This window comes from Buceros rhinoceros, unplaced genomic scaffold, assembly GCF_000710305.1.
Source record: "Buceros rhinoceros silvestris isolate BGI_N320 unplaced genomic scaffold, ASM71030v1 scaffold4052, whole genome shotgun sequence".
Taxonomy (NCBI): Eukaryota; Metazoa; Chordata; class Aves; order Bucerotiformes; family Bucerotidae; genus Buceros; species Buceros rhinoceros.
Genome location: NW_010400509.1, coordinates 16,014 through 27,060, shown reverse-complemented (window position 1 = coordinate 27,060; position 11,047 = coordinate 16,014). Strand labels below are relative to the sequence as shown.

Below are 11,047 nucleotides of genomic sequence, written 5' to 3'. Positions count from 1 at the left end.
TTTCATTTGTTTCTGGGTAAATTCGATATGGGATATAAATGAGGATTTATGGCTGTTGCAATGGAGAAAATGTGGTAGGTGATCCCAAATTTTCAGACCCTGAGGTAGATGGGGATGAAGTTTTCATTTAAATCTAGGTTCTGTGTCTCTAGATGCTTGAGTTGGTTCTATTTCATGTTATATTAATTGACTGTAAGGCTCTGAAGAATGCTAAGTACATTTGATGACTTTCTATAATAATAAGCCAGTTAATTTAAGTTAGGTTAATAACTACTGTGATTTTAGCATCTTGTGAATTAAGTTTCATTTTGTTTTCTCCTTTAAAATTATAAGATTTACCTTAGTTTAAAGTTTTAAATCTCTATTCTCATGAAAAGTTGATCCTTTCATGGCTATTCTGAATCAGCAATTTAAGGTTAGAGGTTTGTTTTGATCCTGGAGTTGTCCATGTCCTTCCACTGCTGTGCATGCTTAGAGAGCATCTCTGCTGCTCGGAGAGATGTACACGCTGCGTCTGGCTCTAACAGAAATATCTTGCTCCCGGATCTCAGATGACTGACTGGGGATTTAGGTCACCAAACCTACTACAGAATACAGGAATCATCTTGTTCCCTTTCTTGTTCTGGCAAAAATTATGTTCCTTATGTACCCAGCTTTATGCTGAAGCAGATTTCATTTTTTTGTGGTGAGCAATGCAAGTGATGCATAAATGATTTTACCTTTAAGAAGCAGAGAATGAGGTGAATTTACTAAGAAGCCTAAAGCTGTTATGTAGAACCCCAGTGATGCAAATTGCTTCACTTGGTCATAACCCTGCAAAGCCTTGCTCTAGCTGTGCATACCAAGGCCCTGCAAACATGAAACTACCTGTATGGTAGGCACTTACATGAGCAAAGAGTAGAAGGGCATTTCACCAGTTTTAGCTCCAGGTTTTGTTCTTGCAAGCAGTTGTACACCTTGAGAAAAGATCAGGAGAAAAAACCTGCTGCTTCTACTTCATGAAGACCCCTTGAAGCCCTTTCTTTTTGATTGATGGTATTTCTACACAGCAGAGCTGTGTGCTGAGCCATTTGAGCGAGCAGAGTGCAGGCAAGAAACAAATTGGCAAAGACTTTCAACTCTACAGAATTTCCACGCAGAGCAGCACTGAAATCCTGAGTACCTACTTATCTGTTGGTTCGAACGTATGAACCAGGAGAGCTTCCTGCAGCATAAGATTCTCCAGTGGGATTTTAAACCCTTCCTAGAGTTAGGTTAATAGATCTTCTTACCCTGCTGCAGCATCTTACACGTGCTCGGAAAAATAGTGATTGATTCGCAGCAGCTTCTCCCTGTGAGGACAGGGGTTTGGATGTTTATGGGAGTTGAGGACTTTAGCAGAGGCAGAAGAGGAGGGGAAAGCTGAGGCACTGTGTGAGTGCAGTGCTGTGATGCAGACCATGCCCTGTCATACCACAGTTTCCCTCCTCGTGAGAAAGACAGTGTCTTGTACTTGGGAGATTTTTGTTGCTTAGTTTGGGTTTCATTAGTTCTGGTTATTTTTTTTTATGGAGATACTTGCTTATGATTGTTTTATTTGTTCAAGTTTAATTGCAAAAGACTTTGTGTGCTAACAGAGTTTTTATCTGAATATTCGTTGCCCAAATCTTTCTGAAATTTTAGCAGAGACTAGCAAAGCTTGTATGTCTTTGAACAATTCATTCTAGGTGCAGGAGGAAAACTAAAATAATACAGCTTTGCTTTCTATTACATGTGAAAGTAAGGTATAAAAAGTATCATAGGTATGCTTTAGGGGTTTTGTTATGCAATTTCAACTAATATTTCTATGAAAAGAAAAGCCCTTTCGTTTAAAGACATTGCCTGTGTATGCTTTCTATGTGTCACAAAAACCTCATCCATTAGATTTTAAACAGTGCTTATCCTTGGTCTCATTTTAAAACAGTGGTGTGCTGGGAGCTTTTCCAGTTCTTCATCTCACGTCTTACAAATTCTCTATCTAAATATTCTCCTCATGTTCCAGGTTTATCTTGTAGGTGGCAACTTGGTGCCTTTTACTATGTGCTGCTTCTTTTTGTCACAGTAGGTTTTAAGAATAAAATATCATCTGTATGTTTTATTCTTTACATAATGATAGCAATGGAGCTTGGTGACATCTGAGGATGAGGAAGCAAAAATGACATGCGAGGTTACGCTCAGAACCACACTGCAGAGACGGTTTGAAATGCAGCTCTGTCGGACTCAGAGCGGGCAGTGGTGTCTTGAGTAACTGGCAGGTGATTCTTCTTCATTACCTGCACTAACAGGAAAGTTATTTGGCAGCTTAAACCTGAGACCACAGTTAATACACAGAAAAAGACAGAAACGTTTCAAAGAAAAATAGCCAGTTAAAACATCATGAGCCCTTGGTTCCCCCAATATTAACTTTGAGCTGTGTCCCAAAAGCTCCAGCTAGTAATTAGATTCTGATTTTCCCACAGAAGTGAAAGCTTTGACTTGCAAATGCCACAAACGGTATGTGATGCTTGGGGCATGTTCTTCTGTAACCTGCCACTGTTGTCAAAGGCAAGACTCAGGAGCAGTTCCTTCAGGTGACTATAGTCAGTTCAGGCTGCTGGGGAAAAGCAGGATAGATCGAATAAACTAATAACCTTCATTAGTAGCACTCAGCAAGAGAAACAAGGGCTTAGAGAGAAGGCACCAGGAGACAAATGAAATGGAATTCAAGACTTTTATTAGCTGCATAGGGCTCTGTTCTTTTTACAATAAATGAGCTAATTAGAAGTTGGGTATAGGCAATGGGAGAATAAGGAAGAGTGAAAAAGCTGAGATTTCACTTTGGTGTTGATTTTGTATAATCTAAATATAATGTTAGTATTCTGACTAATTTAAATACTTGATTGCACTTAGCTTGCTAGAATGGTTAGGAGTTTGCTGTATTGGATGTGGTCCAACTGGAACAGTCTGTTTGTCTGAATCAAAAAAGTTCTGTGATGATTTAGGTGGAAAAAAGCACCATAAGCAAGTTTGTGTCACTATGTGAGTCTTCTCCTGTGCTTCAGTATTTGCAGTTATGAGTAGCTTTGGTGCTTCCTGCTGTGGCTGTGTTTTGCTGCTATTGATGGTTTGAGGAAGCTTCTGTGCGATGCCAGCTAAGCATTGCAGCCCCTGGTTTCAGGAGGGAGGGTGTCCTTGCATCTGCACTTGTGCATCCCTAGCTAGTGTAATGGCCCTGTGGGCAATGACAAGCCAGGACTGAGGCACCACTTGTGTTTTTCTTCTCTCCTGATCCAAAGATGGACCCACGATCAGCCTCACACAAGTGGCCTGGAGCTATTCCTGCTTCCAGTTGTTTGCCCGGTTACCAGTGTCTGTGGCACAAGTATCCAGCATTGATACACATTGCAGTTCTTCCATGGAAAAAGCAATATATAACCCCATTAACCACCGAGTTGCTGAAGAGCGGGCAGTAGTACATCCTTATACTGAGGTATTCTGGGGTTATTGCAACTTCTGGTCTTGCACAGCCACTTCTCTGGGGGATAGGCATATTTGCATACTTCCTAATTCCCTGCTTATTCCAAAATTAGATCTGTATTTTATCTTACTGCACACTTAACTTGAACTTTTATTTTGCTTACATAGTAATGAAATCAGTTTACATAATAATCCTCTCGTTCCCTTGACAGTCCTCATTGCCTAGACATGCTGTTTTTTGTTACCTTACATGAACCATTAATTGAAATCTGATGTTCTTGGCAGGAGTACAGTCACAAATGACATTGTCATACATCTGTGCTTACTGGGGGGGAAGTGTCCCAATGTTAAAATGTGAGCAGAACCTCCAAATAAAATCAGTCTTAAGAAACAATTTAGGCTGTAGTCTGTTTTTGCAATATACAGGAATAATAAACAGTTCTTCAAAAAGGAATTTTCCCAAAATACACTGGGAGTCTCTTTTTAGATGCCTAGATGTTAATATTTTCTACATTATTATTCCCTGTGCTTTTTGGAGGCAAATTAACAGCTTATGCTTTACAACTTACAGAATCACCAAATTGTTTAGGTTGGAAAAGACCTTTAAGATCATGGAGTCCGACCATTAACCCAGCACTGCCAAGTCCACTGTACAGCACTGAGTGTGACAGGGTTCTGCTCCGTGGCCAGGCCTCCCCGATACAGCAGTAGTAGAAACAGATACCTCACAGCTGCTGTGCCAGGGTGCACATTTTTAACTCTTCATTTCATCTAACTACAAAGTATCATCATGGTTGTTGTTGAAACCAAGATGTTAGTTGGTCAGCTGAAAATTCCCTGTATTTTGCCTCCTCACAGAGGAGAAAATCTGTTAATGGAAGAAGATGCGTCCTGATGGATGGCAGTGTGAGGTTTTGCTCCCAACAGGGTTTGACTCAGTGGAAAATGGCAATGTCCTTGTTTCAAACGTGTCACATTCTGTTTGGGGGGTGGTGGTGTTTCAGTCATTTAAAAAATCCTCAGTTTGTTTTAGTTTTCATAAATAACTGAAGCAGACTGAGAGCTGAGAACTGTCAGATCCTGGACCTGATGGTTGTGGTGGCTATTGAGATGGTCAGACATCAAATGTCATTTGGGATGCTGAACTCATTGTTTGATGTATGTTTTAATGCAGTGGAGTTCTAAGAAGAAGGAATTTTGCCACCTCTACCTCTTAGTCACCTTCCCCATTCCCCACTCTGCTCATTCCCTGTTCCCAGCTCGTGTTGTCCTTCAGCCTTGCAGCAAGTTGGACTGGAGCTATCCCCTGCTCAGAGTATACGTGGCCATGTACACGCAGAACCTGTCTCTCTCTCCATCCATTTCTCTCCCCTCTTGGTGAACACCTTCTAGGCCTCTGTTCAAAGGAAGCGTACAGCTTCCTTGCCACAAGCCCACCCACTGGTGTCCCACTTGTTGTCTTTGAAAAGGTGAGCAGTTTTACCCTTTCTCCAAAGGCCTGTTAGAGATGCTTTCATGAGAGATGTCGCCACTGCCATTTACACAGTGACTTCAGTGCTTGCAAAATCCAGACATCTGGAGATGAAACCCAAGAGCCTATGCAACCAAGATTCAAGACCGAGTAAGGAGAATGTCAAAAAGAGTTTGTGAATTCCTTCTAGAGAAGTTAAAAATTTACTCTCAGGGGAGCAGGAGCATTCAGGGCCCTCATGGGCCCACCCATGGCTTGCTGACAGCACATAGTGCCTGCTGAAGGAAGCTCCCAAATGTGAATCCCAGGATTTGCACCTGGGTTGTAATTGTGTTACTAGCTTTCTGGAGGAAGTATTAAATCAGAATCAGACTGCAAGCAGTCCAGACAAAATGTCTACACATTAATGGCTGTACAGAGGTATCTGAAGTAGGCATTGGGGCTGGATCATCACACCTGGTGGTAAACCTCATTTGTTTTAAGAAAAGGCAAAAAAATGCGGATGCTGTGCCAGGGCTGCCTTCAGAGGATGTTTGCCATTGTTTTCCTCACTGTGCATCATCTTTCTAGCATCTGTCTTGGATTGACTGCCTTAGAAAAGGCATTTACAAGTAGAATTGAAGTGTTCTTAAAAGCCAAATACGAGTTGTTTGTTGTAAAGCAGCCGATAGATAGTTGGCAAGACACCAAAAGGTCCAGACACTAATCTAATTGTTTACAGCTCATGGAGAGATTAATCCACAAGATTGGATGCCCTCATTTCCTTTACACATTACAATGAATGTGTGAGATGCCAAACCCCATGGGGCAGCAGCAGAAGGAAAAATGGCTCCAATTCAGTGCAGTTATTGTTTCAAGTTTGGAAGTATATTGATTTTCTTTGGAGTTTGATAAGAAAATAACTGCAAAGTGCCTTGCTTAATGTTGGAGTATTCTTGTTTCCCAGCCTCAGTAAAACAAAATTGTGCTTTCTTATTGTAGTGTAATATAATGCTTTGCAAATTTCAGATCAAACATATGAAATAAAATATCGACCACAGAGTGAGAAGGGTCAGGATACTCTTGCTGGCTTGTGAGGGCAAGCAAATGCTCCACATCTCAGAAAAATGGGCAAACCTATCTGCGGATATCCAGGCTGCTGAGCTCTGAAAATCTTGGCTGCCGAAAGATGCCATGCATTGGAACAGAAGCTCTGCAAAGGGAAAAAGGCAGCCCCTGCGCTGCTTGCGTGACCAGTGAGAATACAGCAGACGCTGCTGAGTGGCTGTTGCAAGCAGGACTTCTGCAAAATAGGCTTTCTCTGAATGGACCGCAGAGCTCAGGAGCAAATAGTACTGTGGAGCTCTCCACCCTTTGAAAACCTAATGATTCAATGAGATGAAAAAGTGGCTAATCTGCAGAGTATGCTCCTGCCTCCCTCCACCCCCCTGCGTTTATCTGGCAGAAAGGCGGAAGCCTGTCTGTGCCAGGACACGCTGCCTTGGCTGCAGGGCTCCGGGGGTAGCACTGGGCAGTGCCCTTTCTCCTGGAGAAAGGGGGTGTTTCATCCTCGTGACACCAGCCACTCTGCTAGTGACCCTGAAAGGAGTTCCCCTTCTGCTGGTGAGGAAAATTACCATGACTTTGGCCAGACGCAAGATTTGGGAATGTTACCTGGAAACCGGATAAATAACACCTTGGTCTTGCAGGCCTGTTAACCTCTGACTTATCGGCTGAAGCAGAAAAGTGTTCATGAGCAGCGTACGTGCATGTTTGCAAGCCAGTGGGCCTGTGAACTGTTTACTGGTCATCACAATATTTTGTTGATGAAATTTTGCTAGAATTGCAAAGAATTTTCAAAAAGCTAGTGGGATTGAGATATATTTAATCCGATGTCGCAATACCTGGCACATAGGGGAGAAGAAAATTAATATCCTGAACTAGTCTTTGCAGAGTTTCTAATTCCTTGACTAAGCACGTCCTCATATATCATTTTACTTTACCAGCTTTTGGGAAGAGGAGAATGTTTTGCTAGTCAGGACATGTTTTGACTTAGTTTTTAATAATATCAGTCAGCACCATGTTGCCTGAAAGTCTGAATCTTGACAAAAGTTTAGTTTTAAATGGGCTGCTTTTATGAGGTCATGTGTAGACTCATTGCTCCTGAATCAAGATCATAAATGTGTAGTTTTAATAACTTGTAGTGAGAATAAGCATTTGCATATCCTTGGAGAAATTGTTCTCTACTACATCATTCAGCTCTTTCAGCCATGACGTGACAGGGGACTTTCAAGATCTGCATGTCACTTAAAATACTGCGGGGTGGGGTATGGAAAGAAACAGTGCAAGTGATTGTGTTTTCTCTGTAGTGCAGTGCTTCTCCCAAGGTAGAGTGACAAGACCAATCGTATCCAAAGCCAGGATTTGTGTGGTGCAAAAAACAGTTTGGGTGTTGAGTTGAAGGCTGGTCATCACTGTATGTGAAAGCTAAATGATGGACTGATGAGAGAGAGGTAATTGTACAGAATGGTTTCAGCCCTCTAATTCCCAATTATTTTTGTATTTTGGGTCTCTTATGGAGCAGTCAGAATAGGAGGGTCTTCATAAAGGATCACCATGGATTCCTTTCCATCTGTCAGAACTGGTGTTTCTTCCGCAGGGAGTGGAGCGCATTGACCTGCCAGGGCTCAGGAACCTGCGCACCACCCGGAGCCTGGAGCAGGGCATGGTGCTGACCATAGAGCCGGGTATCTACTTCATCGACCACCTCTTGGACCAAGCCCTCCGTGATCCTGCACAGTCCTGTTTCATCAACAATGATGTCCTGCAGCGCTTTAGAGGATTTGGTGGGGTGAGTAATTCCTAACGAGATGGTTTTCTGCAGTCGTTTTTTCTCTTCATTTGCCTTTGCTTTGTACTTGAGAAGAAATCTTTTGGACGTTGTAATGTATTGTACATAGGGCTATTCCTGAAGCAGCACCTTGGGCCATTTGACCCTGCAGACAAAAGGGCTGGGGGTTTTTTTTGTTATTTTTAAATGCAGTTTTACACTTGTGATATCCGATTAACAGTAGACCCGTATTTTTCCGTGGATTGAAATACCTTCTGTCACCACAGTACAGTGACTTGCCAGGTAGGTGTTTTGTCTAATGCGTGAAACATGTATGTTATGAAATACAAGACTGAGATCCATATTCCAGAGTTAGCTTCCTTAACAGCAGTACAGTCTGGTGCTCCCTCCCAGGGCAGAAGACCCTGATGCTGTTAAGTCGGGGAGGCAGCAGGGAGGAACAGTAATAATTGCTCTTACTGGACTGTAGCTGGGACGGTGCAAAGCTTGTGAGTGTAAAGCCTTCTCTGCTTCCCAAGGGAATGGCTGACGGTCTTCACGAGCACCTGTGCTGAAGGTATCACATTGCAGGCCCGGGCAGCGGCATGTGCGCAGGCTCGGAAGGTAGTGATCTAGGTGATGGTTCCCGTGCCGGCAGTTGGTATGCAAGTAGAGGGGCCTTGTTTCTCCATGCTGCCCAGGGTACATTTCCCGTTCAAAGCCACTACCCTCGCAGAGCGTTTAGCGGTTGCAGTGGCTTCCAGTGGGTTTTCATTTTAGCAGGCGAGCATTTGAAGAGCGCCGCATTGTTCTCCAAGCTTCCGTATTCATGCACAGAGAAGATAGAGCAGGCAGCTGCAATGCCCCATCCTCCTCACGGCTTTTCTGCTAAGTCTTAACAAAGCTAACAATCACTGGCAATGGCAGTGATTTTCTGGTATGAAAGATCACTCGTTAAGAATTGCCTGCTGCTGCCATCAGCTAATTTATCACTGTACCCCAGCCATGAGAGGGGTAATTATTGTAACGCTTTTGGTCTGAGCTGGCTTTGAACCACAAACCCTGACAGAAGAGTTGTGTGTGCCATCACCAGTCAAATGAACCAGCTGGGCTCCTGGGCAGCCGCCCGTAGAAACTCCCCGTGGATTGTGTGTGCAGCATTATTGAGAGACATGGGACTTTACCCTTGCTGGTATTTCATTCGCTGCTGAGGTTTGAGACGTTACCTGTCTTGTTGTTTCCTTATCAAGATTTGCTAGCCAGTCAGCTGAGATTCTGGTGAAGAAAAGGTAGCTGACTCTGCATTTTCTAACTGTGAGCGCATTATATATGGTACCGCACACTGAAGTGTATTTTGAAGGAATGCTGTAATGCGCTTGTATAGCTTGACACTGCAACGAAAACAGGTTTGACTATCTTTGCTTTCCATGTAAACACTCTGTGGGAGTTTTTCAGCAGTCGAATTGATTCCCCGTGAGCTTTCTCTGGAAACGCTGAGCAAAGCCCAAGTTTTTCCATTACTTGCTGAGAATGTCCACTCCAGCTCTGCAGCTTGGGGCATGCACGTGGCTCACCTGCTGCCTGTACTTGTGTGGAATAGGAGTGACAGCACAGAAGCTCTACCTTGGTCATGAGTTCCTGTATCAGGCACTTTTATTCCAGAGACTTCAAGCAAAATCTTAACTTTCTCCCCTGCTTTTTGCTTAGCTTCCTGTAATGATGACTTATAAGGAGAGCTAGCCAACAAACTTTGCTAAAAGGGGGAGCTGCCCAAAAGCGATTGAGCAAAAATCTTAATCTCTGATCCCCCTGTGAACAATACATTTTACTCAGAGAAGTAACAATCATAATACACACGTACCCTGAGCCAGATGTTGTCACTTGATTTTGTCCAAGAGAAGAATGGAAATAAAATCTGAGATTGAAGTACATCCGAATATTTCTGAATTCTACACAAAAGCTGAATTATAATGCAATCAAAATGAATTTTTCCATCTTTACAGTTCTGCGTAAATAGAAAATGCAATTTGTGCTGTGTAGCATGCTTAGTTATCTACAGGCTGGTTCATTCTAGTTTATTCAGAATGAGTACTTCTCTCAAAAGCACGTTGGAAAACTTTGTGCAATTTAAAAAGATCTTGTGAAGCCCAGTGTTTTTACGGACAAATATCAATAGTACAGGGGTTAGTATTGGTGTCAGCTCTAGCTAAAGAGTTCAGTACAGGCAGTCCAATCTTCCTTTAAGTTTAGAAGAAAAATACATTCTACAAAAGGAAATAAGTAGTTCATTTCCCTCTGCAGAGCTCAGCACTCATTAAAATGTTCTTGGTTTAGTTTAATTCACTTCCAAATGAAATTACATTAACCGGAGTAACACCACTGTAATTCTGAGTAACACTGTCTGCACAGGGGATTTGTGGATTTTAATGAATTCACCCTGAATTCATGTCTTTTTTGGGCTTTGGATAATTTTCTTGACTGTGACAAGTCTCTGCATAGAGAAGCTCTTTTGCTGTGCCCAGAAGGGCGAGACTCTAGCCGTTTATTGTAATTCATGCTGCCTGGTATTAGCCATAAAGAGATTGTAAAGGCTGCAAGAGCAGGAAAAAATGAGGGACAACGCGAGGTTTTCCTTCACCCACTCTGCATTGCTGCCGGCATTGGGGCATGTGCTGGTGGCACCAGCACAGCTCCGTGCGCATTCAGAACAGGTCTGTCAGCAGCCCAGCCATCCCATGTCCTGTAACACAGACACCCAGGCTTTGTGGCTGTAACTGCTGCTCAGGGACCTCATGATTTGGGCTTTTACCAGACAAGAGCAGTTCTGGGTCAACTACAGATCCCTCTGGAGGGAGGCAAGAAGTTTTGTAGAGGATCTGCTTCTGAGAGCATGGGCTGCCCTATCTGAAGCCCTAAACTCTTTACTTGACAGCTGTTGAGTTCAGTCCTTCACAGACTTCGTCAGCCAATTTTGAGAAGTCAGTCACATGGACTTCAGTTCTCCATCTGCAAAACTAAGGTCAAATGTACAGAGGTCATATGTTCTGTGGGGCAAGGGGCTGCCATCGGGCGCTGGCGCTGCACCCATCCCAGGGCGCCTCTGCTCTGCCTGGACTCTGCCCGTGCCCCTCTCATTAATAAACATCGATGTTCAGATAGATGCACATGCGTACAGTCGTATGTATTGCTCAGGAAAGGCAGCTGATTCCTCAAGGAAGGGGAAATACCGACTTCAAATGCTGCCCTTTAGGGTTTGACATTTCCATTCTTCGTAAGCTGATTACTAATTCCTG

At 43.2% G+C, this 11,047-nt stretch overlaps 1 protein-coding gene across 1 annotated transcript in view; it reads left to right on the top strand.

Annotated features, from left to right (window-relative positions):
- The window catches only part of LOC104489684 (xaa-Pro dipeptidase-like), a gene marked incomplete at its 5' end in the record, with an annotated part of 38,196 nt that overhangs the window by 21,957 nt on the left and 5,192 nt on the right, over positions 1-11,047 (top strand). The window contains one exon of the mRNA XM_010131877.1: positions 7,584-7,775. Coding sequence (XP_010130179.1) covers positions 7,584-7,775 — 192 coding nt within the window. The remainder of the gene's footprint in view (positions 1-7,583; positions 7,776-11,047) is intronic.